Genomic DNA, 25000 nt, shown 5'->3' with positions numbered 1-25000 from the left:
GACAATTCAAAGCTTTCAGTTATTCAGACGTGTTTAGTAGCTGTTCAGCTGTCTGGATGCTCCCCGCTGAATTATTATTTTTTGAGTTGTATTAATACATTATTTTAAATATTACTGTCTGTAATACTTGTCTGTAATACTTGTTCGAAAAACACTCAAGTGGAAAGTGTCAAAGTGAAAAGAAGAAAAGGAAAAAAAGGGAGAGGAAAACAACCGCTGGGGTATGAGTCATTCGTCAAAGTCAAATGACTATTTAATACGTGCTTTAGAACAATTGCTTTTTTTCATATTGCTCTTGTTATAATATCAAAATCAGACTCAAAACAGTAATCTTATGTATGAACACAAATATGAATTAAAATGACAAACTTTATGCTTTATATCAAAGAGAGATCATATTGACATTAACCCTCCTGTCGTCCTCCCGGGTCAAATTGACCCGTCTGTTTTGACTCTTCCTTCCTTCCTTCCTTCCTTTCCTCTCTTTCTTTCCTTCTTCTCTCTTTCTTCCCTTCCTCCATCTCACTTTCTTCCTTCCTTCTGTCCTACCTTCCTCTCTTTCTTCTTCTCTCCTTCTTTCCTCCCTCCCTCCTACCTTCTTTCCTTCCTTACTTCTTTCCTCTGTCCTTCCTTCCTTCCTTCTTTCCTATGTCCTTCTTTCCTTCCTTCCTCCCTCCCTCCTACCTTCTTTCCTTCCTCCCTCCCTCCTACCTTCCTTCCTTACTTACTTCTTTCCTCCATCCTTCCTTCCTACCTTCCTTATTTCCTCCCTTCCTTCCTTCCATCCTCCATCCCCCTTTCTTCCTTCTGTCATTCCTTCCTTTCTCTCGCCTTCCTGCCTTCCTCCCTCCCTCCCTGCCTTCTTTCCTTTACTCCCTTCCTCCCTTCCTTCCTTGACTCGAACACAACAGGAGGGTTAAACAGTAATAGTTATATAATGCTGTTATTATAATATGAAGATGTGATCAGTAAAGCTTTATTATATTATTTAAACACAAAAGTGTCGACATAAGTTCCTTTCACACAAGCACTGTAACCCTGAAGTTATCCCACATTAGCCAGAAGAGCTTTATGTTTAATTTTAAAGTGTATTTGACTCATACAGCACTTTAATAAGAAACAGATTTTGCAGCAAAGTCTTCACAGAGGCAGACATATGTGTGCACATACAAGCATAAGGACGTTTATGTACACAGCAGATGGTTATGAAAAGGAGATAAATAAAAACAACAAAATTGAAGCACAAATTTAAAACCTAAAGAAATCAGACAACGAATAAAAACAGAGAATCAAAGTGAGTCTTTGGATGCATCATAACACACAGACTCTGGTAACAGCTGGTAACATGTGAGAGTGCAAATGTCTGAATCACTGGACATCACATAGACTTTATTCTTCCGGCTCCACAGAACAAAGTCTATGTGATGTCCGACTGAGTCCAAGTGTGAATACAGCAGGTCATTTTCCTGTTTTCCTCGTTTCACGGAAGGAAGGGAGGAAGAAGGAAGGATGGGAGGAAGGAAAGGAGGAAGAAGGAAGGAAAAGAGGGACGGAGTAAGGAAAGGAGGAAGAAGGAAGGACAGAGGAAATAAGGAAGGAAGGAAGGAGGGAGGGAGGAAAGAAGGAAGGAAAGGAGAGATGAAGGAAGGAAGGAAGGGAGGAAAGGAAAGAAAGAAGGAAGAAAGGAAAGGAAGGAAGGGAGGAGGGAGGGAGGAAAGGAAGGAAGGAATAAAGGAAGGAAGGAAGGAGGGAAAGAAAGAAGGAGGGAGGGAGGAAGGAAGGACAGAAGGAAGGGAGGAAAGAAGGAAGGAAGGAAAGAAGGAACAGTCAAAACAGACGGGGTCAATTTGACCCGGGAGGACGACAGGAAGGTTAAGTCATGTGTATTTCATATTTTATTCTTACTGACATCATCAACAGGAAGATACTGGAAGAAAACTGCAAGTACACGAGCTGCAAGTTGAACCGAACCAAATATGAAACTAAAAATAAAAATAAAAATGAGTCATACTGTCAAAGTTCAGCAGCCCTGAATGACTGAAAAACCTCCATCAGAGCCCTTTGACCCAGAAGAGACGCCCTGGTCGCTCTCCTCCACTGAACTCCTCCTTTCAAATGAGAAACTGAAAACTCTTTGAGGAGAAAGAAAAATACTTTGACCCAGATGGAGGGGTTGGAGAAAGTTTTTGACCCGTTATGAGGGTTAATTCTTTAAAAAAAAAGTCTACTTCTGACCTCAAAAAGCACAGATTTTCTCAGCAGACAGTTATGAAGGAAGTTACAAAGAGTTTTCCTCACTAGGACTCGTTGAGCGGTTGCCAAACAGTGAAACTTCACCATGAATCATTTCTGCAGCTGCCACAGACTATGTTTAAAGAGCCAGAGAGTATAAAGTCCAGACACTTTAGACAGTTACACATTTTATGTTCTTCAGACTTTGTGCTTCAGTACTCTCAATTTCAAATAAAATAATGGATACTGCATTACTACAAAGTCTACAGAGTCTCAGCTTTGTGTTTGTACGTTAGAGTCAATATAGGCAAAACAAAATGTGTGAGAGAAGCAGTTCTTTTAACACTAGAGGAGAGTTATGAGTTAGTATTTTCAAAATGTGTTTATGGTCTCAATCGCTAGTTTAAAGCCTTCTTCAATGCAGTATGATGTTCATTTGGGACATTTTGACCTCCCTGATTTTATATGTGATGATAAAGCAGGGTATGCATTAGGGCGTGGCTACGTCCTGATTGACAGGTTGATTGACCAATGTCCTCGAGATCCAGCCCTTGCAACCATAGCAACCTCCCCGCTCCGCTCATGGCCCTGCCTCATGCCCATATAAGTAGAATCAGTGTTTTTATTTTTCCCAGCATGCACCTGAAATTTTCAAGATGGCGCTGCCTAGATTAGAAACTATTGGCTTCCGAGCAGCAGTCCACAAACCAATGGGTGACGTCACAGATGTTACGTCCATTTCTTTTATACAGTCTATGTTAGCTAGCAGTACTGACAGTGTTTCTTCATTTGAAGAAATAAAGTCCAGACACTTTAGACAGTTACACATTTTATGTTCTTCAGGCTTTGTGCTTCAGTACTTTCAATTTCAAATAAAATAATGGATACTGGATTATTACAAAGTCTACAAAGTCTCAGCTGTGTGTTTGTACCTTAGAGTCAATATAGGCAAAACAAAATGTGTGAGAGAAGCAGTTCTTTTAACACTAGAGGAGAGTTATGAGTTAGTATTTTCTCCTTAAGAGCACAGAGCCTGAATAAGTCAAATGTTTAACTGTCCGAATACTGAATGTCTAGTGTCTGGACTGTATAATTTCTCTTTGAAGAAGAAGAAATAACAAAGTCAGCTTGAGTTTGGGTATCAGTATTCAGTAGTAACAGGCGAGTTCAGTCAGGTCAGGGCTTTGAGTGGTCAAAAAGAAAAGAAAAGATCTAGAAGTACATTAAGCATTAATGTGTGAAAGGTTCAGGCATGGGTCAAGTTCATGTTCTTGGTTTTAGACTCGTTATTTATCTAATTTACTGTCACAATAAGCAGTAAACCCACCAGAACCCAGCAGTATGTCAGCTGTCACACCTGAACATGGCTGATATATATATACAGTACATATATCTTTATATGCCTGTATAGTACCAGCACTTAATGTCTTTTTGTTTTGTTTTTCTATTGTCTTTATATCTCCATGGTTTCAATCTTTTTATGATGACTTCCTGCAAAAATACATTAAACTTTGTACTGAGCTGAAGTGAAAGTGTTTGAGTAATCAAGTGAAGTCGAAAGAAAGCTTAAAAAGTTGAAGATATGGTTGAAAAAATCCAGCGTCTGCTACAACAAATGCTAGTGAAGATAAAGACCAAGTTTAAACATGAACAATGAACTAATTAAATCCAATGTGAATTAACTTTAAAAGTCAGCAAACAAACATATGACAGGTAATATTTGATAAATGGATGCTTGAGCCAATCATAAAACTTCTTCTTAACGATTAGTAACTTTTTACTTAACTATTCTACATGGCGATAGAATAATACTAATGATAATCAGTCTTTCTGGTCAATTATTGAATGTGGAAAAGGGGTAAAATAAATAAATAAATGAATGAAAGATTCTTGCAAAGTCAAACATCCAAAATTAAATGCCAGCAAGAAATTAGGAAGACAGCCAAAGACGAGATATGCTACGTGGTGTTAAATGAAACCCTGCTGTGTGGGAGGCTTACGAGATCCGAGTGTACAAACAATAAAGTCAACGCTGTTTATTATGTTGTAGCTCATTTGTACATATTCTATATTTGCTTGTCTCTTAAGGCCCATTTATGCTCAACGTTAAATACGGAGCCGGATACAGACGGAGCCTTGTGTCCGTGTTCTGCGTTCATTTCGTCCGTATTTCTGCACGTTTCCATAAAGCTTACAGATACGGACCAAATGGAGCAGTACCACCGGAAACCATGGGGGGGCAGTGTTGCTGTCACTACTACATACGTAGCTCTAGTGAGACACGAAGAAGAAATAACAATGGAGGAACTTTTTGAGGAAAGGTTTTGTGAGTTGGTTAGAAACTTTAAACATATGGTTTTTGTCTTTTATGCAAGAGGAACATTATCAGTATCTCCTCCACAGTCGCCATGTTTGTTTTTGACTCTGCGCTGCCCCCTGGTGGATGTATTGGTTAACATTCATGCCAACGTAAAGGACGCATGGAAGTATGTGAGCAGTGGCGGTAACATTGTTTGAAAAGGACGGATACATTTTCATACGTACGTTGAGCATAAATGGGCCCTTAGTCTGTAGCTCTGATTGCATCTCTCTGCTGCTGCTGACACATCTGTGCTGATCATGTCTGCATCGTCCAAATCTGCCTCTATTTAACCTTCATCACTTGGATTTTCACTCTTGCGCATGAGAGTAAGGCACCATCTGTCCCGACTGGCTGTCAGGTTGTTGACTGAGCAGATGTCTTTGATAATAATGTGTTGGAGAGTATCGAGACACCAGAGTTCTCCAAAGTTGTTTTTTTCTTCTTACTTTTTCTCCTCTCTGCTGTGTAGGAAGTTTTATTTTTATAGATAGAAGAGGAGCCAAAGGAGAGAAAGAAAATAACAGGACTGATTTGAGTATCCAACACTCTGCCTTGGAGGCTTAGATTGGTGTTACAGGAGCAAACTTGAAACTTTCTATTACCCAAATTATTGGTATTAAGTAAAAATGTTGCGAGTAAAATTTAAGACCAAATAGAATATAACTTAATACGTGTTTCATGGTCAAAGTATGACGCAAATCCAGAAGAATTATCCATATTTTTCAGTGTGTAATAATAATTCCTGGTGATATTATTTATTTATTTAACACAAGCTGAGCCCAGGTAAACATCAGCAAATGGACGGATGAATTAAATAATTAAATATCATGAATTAATTTAAGTTTGTCTCAGATTTTGATCAAACTGACACATGTCAATTATGATTGGGTAAACTTGATTAGCTAGCAGGTGGGGAGTTATGGTCCTCTGAAATGAGGCCAACCAGGAAGTAACTTAGAACTGCATTCTATCAAAAGGCCACCAGGGGGCGACCGTCTCTATACAAGTCAATGGAGAATTCACCAACTTCTCACTTGATTTCTAACCTCAGTAAACGTTTTCAAAATGTGTTTATGGTCTCAATCGCTAGTTTAAAGCCTTCTTCAATGCAGTATGATGTTCATTTGGGACATTTTGGCCTCCCTGATTTTATATGTGACGATAAAGCAGGGTATGCATTAGGGCGTGGCTACGTCCTGATTGACAGGTTGATTGCCCAATGTCCTCGAGATCCAGCCCTCGCAACCATAGCAACCTCCCCGCTCCACCCATGGCCCCGCCTCATGCCCATATACAGGTGCTGGTCATATAATTAGAATATCATGAAAAAGTTGATTTATTTCAGTAATTCCATTCTAAAAGTGAAACTTGTATAATGTTAACATTCATTCCACACAGACTGATATATTTCAAGTGTTTATTTCTTTTAATTTTGATGATTATAACTGACAACTAATGAAAACACCAAATTCAGTATCTCAGAAAATTAGAATATTGTGAAAAGGTTCAATATTGAAGACACCTAATGCCACACTCTAATCAGCTAATTAACTCAAAACACCTGCGAAGGCCTTTAAATGGTCTCTCAGTCTAGTCCTGTAGGCTACACAATCATGGGGAAGACTGCTGACTTGACAGTTGTCCAAAAGACGACCATTGACACCTTGCACAAGGAGGGCAAGACACAAAAGGTCATTGCTAAAGAGGCTGGCTGTTCACAGAGCTCTGTGTCCAAGCACATTAATAGAGAGGCGAAGGGAAGGAAAAGATGTGGTAGAAAAAAGTGTACGAGCAATAGGGACAACCGCACCCTGGAGAGGATTGTGAAACAAAACCCATTCAAAAATGTGGGGGAGATTCACAAAGAGTGGACTGCAGCTGGAGTCAGTGCTTCAAGAACCACCACGCACAGACGTATGCAAGACATGGGTTTCAGCTGTCGCATTCCTTGTGTCAAGCCACTCTTGAACAAGAGACAGCGTCAGAATCGTCTCGCCTGGACTAAAGACAGAAAGGACTGGACTGCTGCTGAGTGGTCCAAAGTTATGTTCTCAGATGAAAGTAAATTTTGCATTTCCTTTGGAAATCAAGGTCCCAGAGTCTGGAGGAAGAGAGGAGAGGCACATAATCCACGTTGCTTGAGGTCTAGTGTAAAGTTCCCACAGTCAGTGATGGTTTGGGGTGCCATGTCATCTGCTGGTGTTGGTCCACTGTGTCTTCTGAGGTCCAAGGTCAACGCAGCCACCTACCAGGAAGTTTTAGAGCACTTCATGCTTCCTGCTGCTGACCAATTTTACGGAGATGCAGATTTCATTTTCCAACAGGACTTGGCACCTGCACACAGTGCCAAAGCTACCAGTACCTGGTTTAAGGACCATGGTATCACTGTTCTTAATTGGCCAGCAAACTCACCTGACCTTAACCCCATAGAAAATCTATGGGGTATTGTGAAGAGGAAGATGCGATACGCCAGACCCAACAATGCAGAAGAGCTGAAGGCCACTATCAGAGCAACCTGGGCTCTCATGACACCTGAGCAGTGCCACAGACTGATCGACTCCATGCCACGCCGCATTGCTGCAGTAATTCAGGCAAAAGGAGCCCCAACGAAGTATTGAGTGCTGTACATGCTCATACTTTTCATGTTCATACTTTTCAGTTGGCCAACATTTCTAAAAATCCTTTTTTTGTATTGGTCTTAAGTAATATTCTAATTTTCTGAGATACTGAATTTGGGGTTTTCATTAGTTGTCAGTTATAATCATCAAAATTAAAAGACATAAACATTTGAAATATATCAGTCTGTGTGTAATGAATGAATATAATATACAAGTCTCACTTTTTGAATGGAATTACTGAAATAAATCAACTTTTTGATGATATTCTAATTATATGACCAGCACCTGTATATATATATATACATATATATATATATATATATATACATATATATATATATATATATATATATATATATATACATATATATATATATATATATGTATATATATATATATATATATATATATATACATATACATATATATATATATGTATATGTATGTATATATATATGTATGTATATATATATATATATATATATATATATATATATATATAGTAGAATATAGTAGAATCCGTGTTTTTATTTTTCCCAGCATGCACCTGAAATTTTCAAGATTGGCTTTCGACCAGTAGTCCACAAACCAATGGGTGACGTCACAGATGTAACGTCCATTTCTTTTATACAGTCCATGTTAGCTAGCAGTACTGACAGTGTTTCTTCATTTGATGCCACTGTCAAAACAAACCCACTTTTAGCTTACAGGTGTATAAATGTGTATATATTGTACATTTTATGACTAACATTACTGCTTACAGCCAAACAAGATAAAAAATAGAAGCTTGAGACCCGCAGAAACCCTCGGGAAACTCATGATGTTGCTTTTGTTGACCTCAAATTTAGGCTTATTGATTTTAAACAGAGAATCACACATATCATAAAAACTCACATCCCTCATGCTTTTGTTGCTTTCAATGAAATATTGCAAATATTGCACAAAACACTTAAGTGAAGTTGCTTGTAGATAAATATACTTTGTGTCAGTAACGCAGATAAAAAGCTCCAAGAAGCAAATCTAATTTTATTTAGACGCTGCTGCTGCTTCACTGTAGCTCTGTACACACACACACACACACACACACACACACACACACACACACACACACACACACACATACAGAGGCATATGTTTTGCTTTTGCATTGTGTTTTTCTTCTTATCACTGCTGTACTCCCTGGCCATAAAAACCAGAGCTCACATATTGTTTGTGATGGTATCCAGGTCAGCTTTACAGATATGAAGGAGAACAAGAGTGGGAAGAAAAGAAACAAAAAAAAGAAACTGGAGTCTGTGATTGCCCATGTTGTAGAAGTATTAAAGGCTTTTAACTTGAACACAATCTTTAATTGACTGCTCCTGTACATCAAGCATATACTTAGTTGAGTACTGCACTCAACTTCTCAATTATGTTCCTTTTTATTCTGCTTTATACTTCACATTTCATCAGCTGCATTAATGTGACAGCTGTAGTTACTGGTTTACACATTGATATAAATAATATATAGCATAAAAACTGGTGTATAAGTGGCAGTCTACTTTTCTATTAAAGACTGGTTAAGTTGAATGCAACAGTAGTTATAGGGTTAGGGTTAGGGTTAGTGTGTGTATATGTGTGTGTGTGTGTGTGTGTGTGTGTGTGTGTGTGTGTTTGTTTGATGTGTTTTAACCTTCCTGTCGTCCTTCCGGGTCAAATTGACCCTGTCTGTTTTGACTGTTCTTCCTTCCTTCCTTCCTCCTCCCTCCCTTCCTTTCTTCCTTCCTTCCTTCCTCCCTTCCCTCCCTCCTTCTTTCTTTCCTCCCTCCCTCCTACCTTCCTCCCTTCCTTCTTTCCTCTGTCCTTCTTTTCTCCCTTCCTCTTTCCCTTCATTCCTCCCTCCCTCCTTTCCTCCCTTCCTTCCTTCTACCTCCATTCCATCCTTCCTTCTTCCCTTCCTTCCTTCCTTCCTTCCTTCTTCCTCCCTTCCTTCCTTGACTCAAGGACAATAGGAGGATTAATGGTTGAAGCTCCACAATAAGATCTATCAGGCTTTGGATACACAGACAATACTTCTAGTTTTATTTTTATATATTGGTTTTGTTGACAATAAAATGTCATTCTAAATAATCTAAATACTTGCAGCTTGCTTTAAGGTAAATATGTCGAATTTTCTGTGTCTACTTCACCTGAACTTTGTGTCTCTGTGGAGGCAGAGTGGACACAGCTGGAGACTCATCGGTCTCCTCTTTGACCCAGAACGGAGGTCTCTTTCCACCTCCATTGTAATCCTGAATCTGTGGACCCAGCTGCTGTGGACACATCTCTCTCTCTCTCTCTCTCTCTCTCTCTCTCTCTCTCTCTCAGATCTGTTATATAGGTCTCATCTCTGTTATCTCTGACCTGGAAGAGACCTGGTGTGTGTGTGTGTGTGTGTAGCTCACCATCGTCGCTGAAGTCGTCCACCAGAATGATCTCGTAGATGAGGTGAATAGGAGTCCGGTTCAAAACGCTGGAGAAAGAGAGAGAGGGAGAGATAGAGAGAGAGAGAGAGAGAGAGAGAGAGAGAGAGAGAGAGAGAGACAGGCAGAGAGAGAGAGAGGGAGAGACAACAGAAAATATTAGTCTCAAATATGCACGAACACGCCGGCTAGAATAAACAGAGAACTGACAAGTAAATGCCAGCCTACACACACACACACACACACACACACACACACACACACACCCACACACACACCCACCCAGGTGCTCATGAATCCATTATGTACGCACTGCACGCCATATGAAACAACATATTGAAAATGTCAGCCCAAATTCCTGTTATGAAAATGTATGACGTGTCGCCTCTAAAAAACTATTTCATTAAAGAGGGAAAGATTGAAACATAAAAAATTCATAACTTTTACTGGAAGAAAATAAGAAAATGTGTTTTTGTCCTGGGCGGGGTTCTGCTCTCCTTTATTTCATCATTCCTACTCTTCAATAACCGCTGTGTTTATCGTCCCCTCCGGATGAGGCTATGAAGGGAAGTATGAAGGGAGGAGAAGGAGAAAAAAAAGGAGAGGAGAGGTGAAGAGAAAAAAGGAAAGGAAAGGAAAGATAAAAAAAGGGAAAAGGTAAGGAAAGAGGAAAATAAAGGAAACATGAAAGGACTGGAAAGGAAAGGAACAGCAAAGAAAAGGAAATGAAAGGAAAGAGGAAAAGAAAAGAAAAAATAAAGGAAAGAGGAAAAGAAAGGAAAACTGAAAGGAAAAGGATAAAGGAAGAAGGATGAATAAAAAAGGAAAGGAAAGAGGAAGAGAAAGGGAAAAGGGAAGGGAAGGGGATAATAAAGGAAAAATGAAATTAATGGAAAGGAAAGGAAAGAGGACAGGAAAGGAAGAATGAAAGGAAAAGAATAAAGGAAGAAAGAAAAAGAAAAAAGGAGAGGACAAAGGAATAGGTGAGAAGAAGAAGGACACAAAGGGTGATGGAGTAAAGAGAGATGGAGGATGGAAGTAAAAGAAAAGGGAGAGAAGGAAAGGAAAAATGAAAGACAAGTGTGAGGTATGAGGTAATAATAGAAGAAGGAGGAGGGAGAAGAGAGGGATGAAGAGTGAGGAGGAGGAGGATGGAGATGTGAAGAAAAAAACGAGGAGCAAAAGATGGAGGAAAAACAAGAAGCAAAAAAGAAAAGAAGGAGGAAAAAAGGTATGAGGTGATAAATGAGGAAAAAGAGAAGGAAAGAGCGAATGAGGAAGGAAGAGAAGATAAAAAATGGAGGGGAGAAGAGCTTGAGGAGGATGGATGGAGTGGAGGAAGGAGCAAGGATGAGAAATGGGATGAAGAAGGAAAGATGGAAGAAAGAAAAAAAGAGGAGATAGTGAGAATATAAAAGGAGGGAGGGAGAGATGGAGGGAGAAGGAAAGGAATGAAGATGGAAAAGAAGGTGGAAAGAAGAAATCGAACAAGGGATGCCAGAGATGATGGAGAGGGTGAAAGTTGGGAGGAAAGGAGAGAAGAGAAAGAATGTGGAGGACAGAGAGAGAAAGAAAGAAAAATGAGGGGAAGAGGAAAGAGAAATAAAATAAAGGAGGGAAGAAAGGAAAAACGGAGCTAGAACAGAAAGAAAAGATGAAGATAAAATCTAGGAAAGAAGAAAGGAAGAAAAAGAGGAAGAGAAGGATGTTTGTTTACCGAGACGGAACAAAGGAAGACGCTAGATGGAAAGCGATGGATTGGATTAGGAAGAGGTGAAAGTGAAAAAAGGAGGGATGAATAAGGAGGAAAAAGGAGGAGTGGAGGCTGGTAATGTAGGAGGAGGAGGTGGAGAGAAACCTGTGAGTCTCTGAGGCACCGGACCCCATCAGGAGGAGTGATGGATGCAGGGAGAGAGGAGAGGAGAGGTGGTGCGAGATGAAAGAGTGAGGGATAATAAAGAAAGAGAGAGAGAGAGAGACAGAGAGAGAGAGAGAGAGAGAGAGAGAGAGAGAGAGAGAGAGAGAGAGAGAGAGAGAGAGAGAGAGAGATGGCAGGCTGGTAAGGGAGACAAATAACCCTGATTGTAACTCTCTCTCTCTCTCTCTCTCTTTTTCTCTCTCTCTCTCCCTCTCTCTCTCTCTCCTCTCTCTCTCTCTCTCTCTCTCTCTCTCTCTCTCTCTCTCTCTCCCTCTCTCTCTCTCTCTCTCTCTCTCCCTCTGTGTGTCGAGTCGAGGACCGATCAGGAGAGATGGATGAACGGATTGATGGATGAGATGGATGAGATGGAGGGAGACTTGGGAGGAGAGAGAAGGAGAGGAAAGGTGTGGGGCAGGCAAATAAATGGAAGAAGGATGGAAAAAGAAAGGAGGATGGTAGATGAGGAGGTGGAGCAGAAAGATGATCGTTTATTGTTCTCATTAGTTCACATTACATCATTACATCCTTCAGTGAAAGAAAGGATGAAAGAAAGAATGAATCTAAAATGATACATGTATTCAACTCCATTCAGTTCAATGTGAAATACAAACTACAAAAGTACATAGATGGTGTTGAAAATATAAACAGCATATATACATACAAGTAAAGAAAATAGTCAAATATAGATATCACAATTAAAAATATATACATGTAATTAAGTGAGAAACTTAAAAACACAACTTCTTTTTAATGAATATATTTTAAGATATGTGCTGTGTATATAGAAGTATGGTACAGGTGGTGCTTGTAATGCATCAGACAGCCTTTTCGAAACCACAGCAGCCCACAAATCTTACTGCCATGTTTGCCCTTTCATGTATTTTGTCCAGCAGATATTTTTTGTTATTAGTTGTGTTTTTAAAGTCTAGTATCAGGCACCTATTTAGAGTAAGGTAAGGTCAACTTTATTGACACAACAGTATCCTTGTAATGGGGAAGTGGTAAAAATTGAAATTGAAATTATACAATAAAATATTATATACAATAAACAAACTCTAAGATAATCTGTAGTTACATACATCTACAATATACATAAATTCCTTTTACTATATAGAAGTGTGCAATGTTCCTGGGATTAAACCATAGACTGTATAAAAGAAATGAACGTAACATCCGTGACGTCACCCATTGGTTTGTGGACTGCTGCTCGGAAGCCAATAGTTTCAAATCTAGGCAGCGCCATCTTGAAAATTTCAGGTGCATGCTGGGAAAAATAAAAACATGGATTCTACTTATATGGCCATGAGGCGGAGTCAGGAGCAGAGCGGGGAGGTTGCTATGGTTGCGAGGGCTGGATCTCGAGGACATTGGGCAATCAACCTGTCAATCAGGACGTAGCCCCGCCCCTAATGCATACCCTGCTTTATCGTCACATATAAAATCAGGGAGGCCAAAATGTCCCAAATGAACATCATACTGCATTGAAGAAGGCTTTAAACTAGCGATTGAGACCATAAACACATTTTGAAAACGTTTACTGAGGTTAGAAATCAAGTGAGAAGTTGGTGAATTCTCCATTGACTTGTATAGAGACGGTCGCCCCCTGGTGGCCTTTTGATAGAATGCAGTTCTATGTTACTTCCTGGTTGGCCTCATTTCAGAGGACCAGAACTCCCCACCTGGTTTAAACTGTAAGGACTGCCTCTCTCTTAATGGTGGTATGTATGTTAATGTCTGTCTATCTAAAGCTCCTTTCACACATGAAAACATTTTCTGGACATACCTGAAGAGGTAATGTCCAGAGAGTCTGTATGTGAGACAGCAAATATCTAAATCAGTGGGACCGAAATTAAACTGATTTTCCTGATACAAAATCTGTATAATGTTAATATCCAATTGAGCAAATACAGCAGTGAATTCTCTGGAGAGTCGACAGAGAGTGAGTGAGTGAGTACAACGGCACGAGCCATTAATCAAACAACTGTTGAATAAGTAGAAGGTAAAGTTAAATATGATGTCTTTGACTCATCCTCAGCTGTTATTTAACACATGTGACTGCTGCTGGAGAAACACAGCAGGACAGTTAAGCTGCATTGTTCTGACTAAGTGTGGAAGCTAATGGGAGAGAGGACTTCATGTGATTTCTCATAAATACAAGATGTTTTATTTCTGGTGAATATCTTTTTAAAAAAAACACTAAATTACAAGCGCAGTGTGCCTCCTGCACCTCTCACCTAAACCTAAACCAAGAGGACTATTTCTAGGTGAGAACAAGTCTGACACACTGTGAGGCGCTAAAACACTTCGGCTTTTTATTTTAGTATCAGTTTAGAAATATGACTGTGGTTTAACTTTGTGTTTTGACATTTTGTTATATTATATAAGCGTTAAGAGCTTTATGGGGAAGTACTGTTGTTGTTTTTTTGGGAACAGACAGTGTTTTGTAATGGCAGAGTGTGTTAGTACAACCCTGGTGGTTTCATCATCTATTAATATATGGATCAGTAACAAATAAGGGTTGGCAAGATGAGAAATTCAAAAATATGTTAAAAACTAGATTTAAAAGCAGCATCAGGTTTGTTAAAATGTACATTTAGTATTTTTGTTGGTTTTATATCATTTGAAATGACATTTGCACCATTTTTAAACCAAAAGTAAGACTGAATGCTCCTGAAAATGTCAAATGGTGTAATCACAAAACATGTAAATATTTCTTGATCTCCATGATTACCCAGATTAAATGTAATATTTAGAACAATTGTATTCCATTAGCTTTATTTAATATAAAAGTTATAATGTAAGATACAAAGTTTTTATGGTTACACCACTTAGACATTTTTACCATAATCCTCTAATATATTCTCTCTAAATGGATTAAAAGCAGAAATTTGATGCTGGGTCCACAAAAAAAGAATGTGTGCAAGTTATTCATACGTTTATCTATCCATCCATCCATCCATCCCTCCATCCATCCATCCATCTATCTATCTATCTATCCAGCTCTACAGTGAGGAACATGGATAAATGACATGATTGCTTTTCCTTCTCTCCTTTTTCTCTATCTAGCTCCTCTCCTCCATTTTTCCACCTCCTCACCTCTCTTTTCTCTCACTCTCTCTCTCACTCTCTCTCTCACTCTCTCTCTCTCTCACACACACACACACACACACACACACACACATATACAGGAGTTTCTCCATTCTCTGGTTCACAGGCCACTAGCTATGAGGCTTAACCTCCCCTCAGGCGTGCTGAGGGAGAAGCTATCTTCAGCTCACAGAAAATATTATCACCGCTGACAATACTGCAGTCGGCTGCCACAGAATAGCAGCTCTATATCTGCACCGCTCATTTCCAACACTCTATATATCAATTTTAGAAGGGGATTTTGTTTTTTGTTTTTTTTATTATTTCATTTTATTTTCATTACCTACAGCTGCCATTTGGAGAGCGCTTTCATCCCAAAGAGCTTTGAAAGTGTGCATTTTCAGAGCTCTGTGTGTGTGTGTGTGTGTGTGTGTGTGTGTGTGTGGCCCCCGGTGAGAATTCAACCCCGCTCCCCGGTGCTGATGCTAAATGGGTGCTGCTATTCGACGGCCAGGGTGAGAGGTTCAATTCCTGCCGGAGTCACAGATGCTCAGCATGTGTGCACTGACGGAGGAGAGGAGATCTGGATGAAAGCTGCTACCAAAAAAAGCATCACTGCTGAAAGGAGGAAACAAACTAAAGAGGTGATATCACAGCTTCCTGTCAGCCATGAAGGTCCTCGACTCTGCTGATGTACAGCTACAACACGGATGAGTTATTTTTAATGTTAAATTAATAACTTGTAAGTGTCATTGATTCTCTGTCTTGTCAGTTAGCTGAGAATGGAGGCCTCTCTAAGGTGTAGCCTGATTCTTGGAAAGGATCCAGCCCTACACGACCCTGAACATTACCAGCAGAGCACTTAGCCTGCTAACTATAGCATTACGCTTGCTTAATGTGAACAGGTGCGTGGACTGGACTCTGTAAGAGCTATTTTATAAATACAGAGGCCAAAGTAGAAGAACGTCAGCTGCTACTAACAGCAAAGGAAGACGCTGCCGGTCTACATGAAGGTCAGAGGAAGGTTTTTAAATGAGTTACGGTTACTTAAAGGGTAGAATTGATTGTTTCTTGTGTCGACTTGTGCCAGATGAATGAAGAGGAAAGATAAACATGATGTACTGTAAAAGTTTACTGTAGGAGAGGAAGTTTATAGCTGCTTTCCTTTTACCTCAGAAGTTGGAAGTCGGAGCTGGGAATAACTGTCACTCCTGAGTCTGAGAGTCAGAAAATCAATTCTAGCCAGGTTAGCCATTGTTCCCCATCGATAGGAGTTAATAAATACGCATTACGCTGTATCTACCTCATATAAACACTGAAGCAACATGTCCACAGCTAGATGCTGGACAGTGCTGAGTGTACGATTGATTTAATGAGACATAAATAAGACACAAATAAGACAGAAGTGCTAATAAACAGGATATCAGTACATCTTTTACACTGTTGATGCACAGAGTATCGGGGCTGGTGAGGTTCTTCAGTTCAGATCTAACTTCAGGGGGCATTCCAGTTAAAATTTCAGACTGGGAACTAAGAAATTCCGACTTTGGAGTACAAATAGAAAGCACCATATGTTTTTTATAGAACTGAAACACATAGACCCTGACCCTAACCCTAACCCAGTACGGTACATACCACATAACCACAACGCCCCTGGTTCAGTTCCTAGCCAGAGACCTCTGTTTCCTGCCTGTCTCTTCACAAAGAATTGAATTGCATTGGAGTGTCATTGAACACATCTTTGATCCTGTATTTTAATGGGTTTACTAAATTACAGCGTATCAGCACATTTTTTAAGACCACATTTAATGACTTTTCTGAAAAACCTTTAAGGGGAAAAACCCATTGTTGAGACATTATAATGCAAAAGCAGGATTTTACTATTATAGTGGGTTTAAATGGAGACTGCAGCTAATGATTAGTTTCATTATACTGTAGTTCCAACTGCTGATTGATTTTTACTTTAATTAATAAACTGATTGGTTGGTTTATGTAAAATAATAATAATAAGAAAATAATGATAATAATGATAAGCAACATAAATTGAACAAATATAATTACCCTCGAATCATATTTAATGACTTAAATCCTACAATTCCAGACATTTCAACACATAACACATTTTTAGACATTAAAATATCATAAACTAAATTTAAGACGTTTCCAGACTTTTTAAGGATCTGTGGAGAGCTTGAATTAACTTCCTGGTTTAAACTACTATAGGTAACAATGCCGACAATTTAAAAGTCTATCCAAAAACTGATTCTACCTCCAAGTGTGAAACTGTATATGTAATCTTTGTTCATTCAACTCTCCGCCCTCCCCTCCATCAGATGTGTTTGCTGAACGTGTGATGCAACTACAACACCTCTATTACAGCTTCCAGATTGTCTTGTCTTCCTGCTGCCCGCGATTTATGGATTTATTTACACCTGAGAAGTGATGCATTCAGCTGTTGTGAGTCGGATTTCTTCTGCTCGGTCGGTTACAATAAAAACACTGTTCTACTCTCTCCTTCATGTGTGTGTGTGTGGGGTATTTAGTTTCACTCCTATTGACCACGTTTACATGCACGCTAATATTCCACTATCATTCCAGATATGACGATATAAGCAGGATATTTTGTTTGGATATTCCAGATTAGGCCATTTTCCAACTGAAGACATGTGGAATATACTTTCTATCCAACTATCCAACAGCTTGCAAGGCTGGGATAGAGATGCATGATGGGCTGGTTGTGTAATGCTTCCCCGTGCAGGTGAGATGACACATACTGGAGCAGGGAGGCAGACAGAGGAGAGGAATGAGAGGAGAGTGGAGAGCTGTTCAGGGCGGGCTGGGAACACAGAGCGAGGCTTCTCCATGGCGGGGACGGAGGGGATTGGTTATTATCCTGACACACACAGCCACACAGTAGTAAACAACACGGGACAACCTGGATACTGGATGTGGCTGTGACTATGCATTTATAATATCAATCATATCAATATGACTTATAAATATCAGGCAGCAGCTCACTCATGATTTTCACCTCGCTGGTTTCTTGAGATCTTTTGATTCCTGCCCTGGAGCAGAGGGAAACCCTGGAAACACTCTGCATATTAGCTGAATATTCATTTTCATTAGCCGTGTAAGCAATTCAGTGGCAATATTGTTCTTTTTTTGGAGGGGGGGGGCAGGGGGGGGATCAGCTCCAGAGTTGTTTTCCACTGACTCCGCTCCCCTCAGGTGAAGAGTCAAATTAGTTTCTGCTGTTCATGAGGATTAGACGTTGGTCAGGACATACATTTTTTTATTTCCGTATTCTTTCTGAAGTTTTCTCTTTGTTCATACCTCAGGTCTGTTTCCTCCCTACTACCCCCCCACCCCCCACCCCCTCCCTCCCCCCTCTCTGCCTGATTAGCTGACAGCTAGTTCTTCCATCCTCTACTTTGTTTGATCACTCCCTCCTCTCCATCACTGTATCCAACGCTCTTTCCGTTCATCCACATCCCCCCATCATCATTCCCAGGCTTATTTCTCTTTCAAGGCCTCTGACAGTAATGGAAGAAGTCCATTGCAAAAATTAGATGTTCTTTCTGTAAAAAGTACCAGTTCTTCTAAAATGATACCCACTTCCAGTTATGGCAGCTTGCTAGAAAGACACAACCTGTAATATTAAAGACTGTGTAAAGTGAATTCAGACATTTTCTTCTAAACACATTAAATAGGTCATAAATATATTTCTAAAAAAGGTGTAAAAAGCATTTCAACCATTTAGATTTGAATTGTGGAGCTAGACTTCACACACTGTGTTTCAAGATTTCTGTGTTCAGGATTTAGTGATTAGCATAAACCCGCCCCTGCTGCTGTAGAGGTAGAAATACATTCAGCACACACTACTACTACTACAGTCTACAGTTAGCCAGTTAGCTGCCGAGTTAGCCGCTGAGCTAGCAGCAGAAAGCTCTCAGACATAGCGTCCATGTTTCTGGTAGAGGTGGTGACTTTGATTGACAGGTGACACTTGGTAGGGGGCGGGGCTTCAGTGTTTGGCAGCAGAGAAAGAGGCTGATTTTTACACAACTTTGAAGCCTGATTTCATATATTTGGTGATTTTTTTAATCATTCAAATTTGGCAGGGTGGTTAACAACACACTTTTGTGTGGTATGTCAAACTCAGAACACATATTTATTGTTACTTTACACGGACTTTAATTGTAGTTTCTCTTTTAGAACCAGTATTTTTATAACAAGATGTCGTGTTTTATCCGTGTTAAGGTGCCTGAATGTCGACTACAGCAGAAAAATCAGCTGTAATCATCCAGAAACACACAGCTGAAGGTTTCCAGACATACCAAACTGCGCATAAATGTCACAATTGATTGGATATTAACACTGTGCTGCTGCAGTATGAATGATTTATGTATTCTGCAAAGCACTTTGTGAGGACTCTGCTCTTGAGAAGTGTTTTATAAATAAAGTTACTTACTTATTTAATCCTATTTATGTCAACAGGAGCGGAGGTTAGATATACTCTAAATCCTGAGAGGATGGTTGTATTCTATTAAAAGGTATTAAAGACTATAACAAATGTTTAATATAAAGAAATGAACATTATATATCTATAAAAATCACATCATTAACTCGGCTCCTTCATTACACCTTAAATCTTTGGGGCTCTGACAGAAAGTCTGACCCAGCACATCCACAGAAACTGTTCTTGGAAAGAAATCCTGATTCAGCCACTCAATACGTTCTGTCTAACGGCCCCTGATGCATTACACTATATATCTGCACCCAGTAAATACTGTCTCATCACAGCTGATCCTCAGTGTCAGTGTTCAGCTCCAGTCTGGGATTAGAGGGCTGGTCTGTTGACATTAAATACAGTCTCATCAGTGCTAATCTAGATGTTTTATATCTATACTCAGTAATTACTGTGTGTTAAGTGAAAGCTCTATGTCTAAGCTCATCAGTGATAATAAAACACTGTAATGCTCTCCGTAAATACTCTCTGCTCTTGACAAATATTGTCTAATCTGAGCTGAAGTCAGATGTTATATGAAAGCTGTTTAATCAGAGGAAAGTGAACTGTTGTCTAATAATAACTAAACCAGGATTCTGATCATTTGGGGACTGCACTGCTTTTGGAGAGTGGGGCTAATTGGATGCTTTCTCTAAAAAAAACTTTTTTTAAAATTAAAATGAATGTAAATCAGTGTTCCAAATAAACAACATGTTTTCTCCGTTGGTTTACAAGAAGATAAAAATAAAGATGGGCTACAGAGACAGAGGAAGAGAGGGGTACAGCAGCAGCACTGAGGCCCATTTAAAACTCTAACAAATGATCTCTTCCTAATAAATCCTGATCACTTGTAGAAGGAAGTGATCCGGACTCTTTACTGTGCGTTTTCTTTTAGGGCTGCTGAATCAGAAAGTGCTGAGCTGGTGCTGATCTAGAAATGGCGTTTCTACACATTCCCATTGACTGCTGAGCCGAGCAGGACGGCTCGTTGGCCGGGTTACAGACTGACTGATGGCTCAGCTCGGGAATTAGCTGGCTAATTGAGATGAATTTTAAACTGTCACTGACCAATTTCTTCACCTAACCCCCCAAAAAAATGCAGAGGTCTGGATTATTTGATGCTTTGTGCACCATACTTTAGTTCAAACAGTAAGTAACTAAGAGACCACTACTGCACCAGACTGCACTGTACTGTATTTTTTACTTTATGTATTCATCATGGGATGTGTGCAACATTTGTGGATGTGTCTGTGGGCAGCACTCGAGTCCAAGACAAATTTCCCTAAGGGGACAATAAAAGTATATGGTATCCTATCACTATGAGTAAATGTGGATACATGTTGGATTTTTTTCTGTTTTACATGAAATGATGATATAAAGTCTCAGGATGAAGCACTTTGCCTTTAATAGCTCTAAATATCAATCATTGGTAACTGAAACTACATTTCCCAGAATCCTCTAAAGGGCCAAGAAATAAGATTTTCTATCCGAGTGACTATAAGGGTAATAACACTCATAGTCATTAAAGGTTATTACTAACTAGGGCAGAGCAACGCATTGATTTTATACCTTGATTTTGTTCGATTCGTAAAATACACACAAAAAGTTCATTTTAGTTCAAAAGTAATATAGATGGTAGCTGGCTACATTAGCTAGTCTCATAAACTGTGAGGTGTTTAGTTTCAGTACTGCTGTAGTCTGGATCATCTCTAGTTACCAGCTGAAAATCTGGCTGCAGTCTGCAAAACTCAGATATTTTGAAAACAAACAGAAACGAGCAGATCCATTAGTGAGCAAAGTTTTTTTCTTTTTTTTTCCCTCTCTGTCTGTGCTCAAACTAATTATCACACTGGGTTCGCTCTATTTAGTTGAAGCATCTGGTTGTGACAGCCTATAGCTGTGTGGGATAACCTGCATTTTATGCATAATGATGACAGGCCTGCAGGTGGTGCAGCTCTTTTATTATTCTTGCTCAGCTGTCTTAAATAAATATGATGTTTCAAGGCTGCGTTTCACTGGCAAACAAAAACAGTGAAATTATAAATTGTCCCCCAAGCTCCAAAACATTTTTTTTGGCCAATTCGCCCGACTCTATCACTAACAAATGTCTAATTATAAATGAAATATAACAATGGTGCCTTGTGTGCAGCTTTGCCTAAAACTGTTATTTTTTAAAAAGTACATCAGTAATGGTCCTGTCTCCTGAATACAGCAGCAGAGGCGACTGTGTGACGCCTCCACGCTTTAAAAAACAGCTTCACATAAACCTGTTTACTGCACAGGAAGCAAACATGCAGGAGTACACCTACACTCTATCACTTGTATGATAGCACAAGAGGTCCCTCAAACACTTCAAATGCATTAAAACAACTCAAATAATGCTTATCCTGCTAAAAGATGCTTTTAAACATAAAAACAACACACTCAGAGATGCTTTTTATGTATTCATTATTCTGTATGTGGTAACATTTGATTGCATTCCCCCCAATAATATACAGCATGTGTGTGCTTGTGTTGTCAGTCTGCTGCATAAATTATGTAGATGACTGTTTATCACAGTTTATATGTGAATGTGCTGAGTGTCCTTATACAGAGGAAACAATGACACACAATCAGCTGCTTAATGAATGCCTATAAACAATAGAAATGAAAGCTAAGTGCAAACATCACATATTTAATTCACCTCTTTTTCCCCCGTCAATTAACATTCAGCATGTTTACATTGACTTGACTGCAGATGTTATCAAAGCAAAAAATGAGGTTAAACAAGATGAACATGAAAATTCATAATGACTGGATTATTGTTTTATTTGTAATGTATGATGCTGCTGTCAACGCGGGGTAACTTAGAGCTGCATTCTATCAAAAGGCCACCAGGGGGCGACCGTCTCTATACAAGTCAATGGAGAATTCACCAACTTCTCACTTGATTTCTAACCTCAGTAAACGTTTTCAAAATGTGTTTATGGTCTCAATCGCTAGTTTAAAGCCTTCTTCAATGCAGTATGATGTTCATTCGCGACATTTTGGCCTCCCTGATTTTATATTTGACGATAAAGCAGGGTATGCATTAGGGCGGGGCTACGTCCTGATTGACAGGTTGATTGACCAATGTCCTCGAGATCCAGCCCTCGCAACCATAGCAACCTCCCCGCTCCACCCACGGCCCCGCCTCATGCCCATATAAGTAGAATCCGTGTTTAAGTGCAAACATCACATATTTAATTCACTTATTTTTCCCCGTCAATTAACATTCAGCATGTTTACATTGACTTGACTGCAGATGTTATCAAAGCAAAAAATGAGGTTAAACAAGATGATGAACATGAAAATTCACAAAGACTGGATTAATTTTTTTATTTGTAATGTATCATGCTGCTGCAGTGGTTGTGCTGTAGATCCTTCATGTACGATCACTTGTTTTTTGGTTGTTTTCTTTTAATTTAGTTTTTAGGGATTAATGAGTCAAATTTCTTAAAATAGCTTCAATCTCTTAATATTTGTCACACTGAGAGAGATTTATCTCTGCCGCTCCCCTTTTACTGTGATCATCCTGTCTCCTCCTTTATAGTGGAACCTTTGCAGTTCAACACGCTGTTTCGCATGAACACACACACACACACACACACACACACACACACACACACGCGCACACACACACACACACACACACACACACACACACACACACACACACACACACACACACACACACACACACACACACACACACACACACACAGCCAAAACAAACTAAGCCCATTAAAACCAAATATGTCCTCAAAAGCTCCACATCTCTTTTCTCTCCCTCTCTCTCTTTCTTTCTTTCTTTCTTTCTTTCTCTCTCTCTCCGCCTGCTTATCTCTCGCCCAGCGGAGACAGAGAAGATGAGATCAATTTTAGGATCAGAGCTTGATTAAATATCGACAAGGCCCGGCTTCTCCCCTCAGAAAAGCAACTCTTTGATCACGAGATGAAAAGCTTTCAAAGTGCCCATCATTGTCTCACAAATCAAACTTATTAAAGTTCAGCCTGCATACCGAGCGGCGCGCCCCAAAGCACACAACACCCAAAAATTATTCACCAGTTTTTATAATTGTGGATACTCAATACGCATTCAGTGTTTTCAGAGTCCCTGGAGCAAAGCATGATTGCAGATAGTAAAAAGAAAACTTATCTAGTTATTATCTGACTATTAGATATTTTTTTTCCCCCTTTCTGTTTGAAAACTGACGCTTGAAATTAGATTGCACTTCTTTTTTTTTTTTTTTTTGCTGCCTTCAACTAAATATCTTTCAAAGCCTCTTAGAAAAACCTCCTAGAAAGTTTCGTTACATTGACTAATCTTTTGTAAACTTTTTGGCTCCGATTCAGTGAAGATGGAGAGAATAAGCAGATTGACATTTTTCAAAAAGTATTCACCCATAAAGAGTGATGATGGAGGCTTTTTCTCAGCTCAGTACTTTACTCCACATTACCATAGCTTACTTGAGGGCAGAAACAGTGGCGTATACGGGATGAAGGGTTTTGCATCATTCAGCGAGTCGAAAATACAACTGACTCTAGTAATAATGTGACAGTGTGCAAAGCTGCAGGTTAGACATTTTACTCACACTGACAGTACTGATTCAGGCACATAATGCAGGATTTTCTCCTAAACTGTGAAAACTAATATTAAACACAGGCGGGGAGTTCTGGTCCTCTGAAATGAGGCCAACGCGGAAGTAACTTAGAGCTGCATTCTATCAAAAGGCCACCAGGGGGCGACCGTCTCTATACAAGTCAATGGAGAATTCACCAACTTCTCACTTGATTTCTAACCTCAGTAAACGTTTTCAAAATGTGTTTATGGTCTCAATCGCTAGTTTAAAGCCTTCTTCAATGCAGTATGATGTTCATTTGGGACATTTTGGCCTCCCTGATTTTATATTTGACGATAAAGCAGGGTATGCATTAGGGCGTGGCTACGTCCTGATTGACAGGTTGATTGACCAATGTCCTCGAGATCCAGCCCTCGCAACCATAGCAACCTCCCCGCTCCGCCGATGGCTCCGCCTCATGCCCATATAAGTAGAATCCGTGTTTTTATTTTTCCCAGCATGCACCTGAAATTTTCAAGATGGCGCTGCCCAGATTCGAAACTATTGGCTTCTGAGCAGCAGTCCACAAACCAATGGGTGACGTCATGGATGTTACGTCCATTTCTTTTATACAGTCTGTGATTAAACATTGAGACTTTAAAGGCTGAATATCAATAAAGACAAACTTCCATTAACTATCTGTTGGTCTGGTGTTGTTATGTCTCTACTTGTTACTTTACTGTCTTAGTCTAAAGTGTTACTGTCAATAACAGAGTTTGTTGGGTCTAGGTTTAGGTACATTGTTTTAACTATGAGATGTCTAAGTTAACTTTTTCTTTACATATTGCCTTTGTTTGTCTGTTGTTTGTAGGGTTTGATTTTATGACAGCAAAGATTGGACACATGATTTTTTCTAGCAGCCAACACATCTGAGATTTAGTTGCATCTTTCAACACAACATATGATTCAATAGCTGCGGTTCCATCAAGTATAACATCAGAAAAGGTTGATGGAAATGACAGAAGTGGCAAAAGTCAAAGTGAATGCGCTAAATGGAAGATTAAACACCTTTGCTGAGTAAGTTCGGACATGGAGAATATTTAACCAACATGACTGATCAGCTGTTTCTACTGTCAGTGTAGTGGCTGGTAATAAGACCAAACAAATTCCTGAACAATTTCTCTCCATTTGGATGACCAAAGTGTTCTACTATGTTTATTACAGCTGTATGTATTGTAGACTACACCACTAAACT

The 25000-nt window shown here is 39.5% G+C and overlaps 1 protein-coding gene across 1 annotated transcript in view; it reads right to left on the bottom strand.

Annotated features, from left to right (window-relative positions):
- The window catches only part of galnt14 (UDP-N-acetyl-alpha-D-galactosamine:polypeptide N-acetylgalactosaminyltransferase 14 (GalNAc-T14)), a 276779-nt gene that overhangs the window by 56637 nt on the left and 195142 nt on the right, over positions 1 to 25000 (bottom strand). The window contains exon 4 of the mRNA XM_053337552.1: positions 9636 to 9703. Coding sequence (XP_053193527.1) covers positions 9636 to 9703 — 68 coding nt within the window. The remainder of the gene's footprint in view (positions 1 to 9635; positions 9704 to 25000) is intronic.

Source organism: Scomber japonicus, chromosome 17 (genome assembly GCF_027409825.1).
Source record: "Scomber japonicus isolate fScoJap1 chromosome 17, fScoJap1.pri, whole genome shotgun sequence".
Taxonomy (NCBI): domain Eukaryota; kingdom Metazoa; phylum Chordata; class Actinopteri; order Scombriformes; family Scombridae; genus Scomber; species Scomber japonicus.
This window is presented reverse-complemented; position numbering and strand designations above follow the sequence as displayed.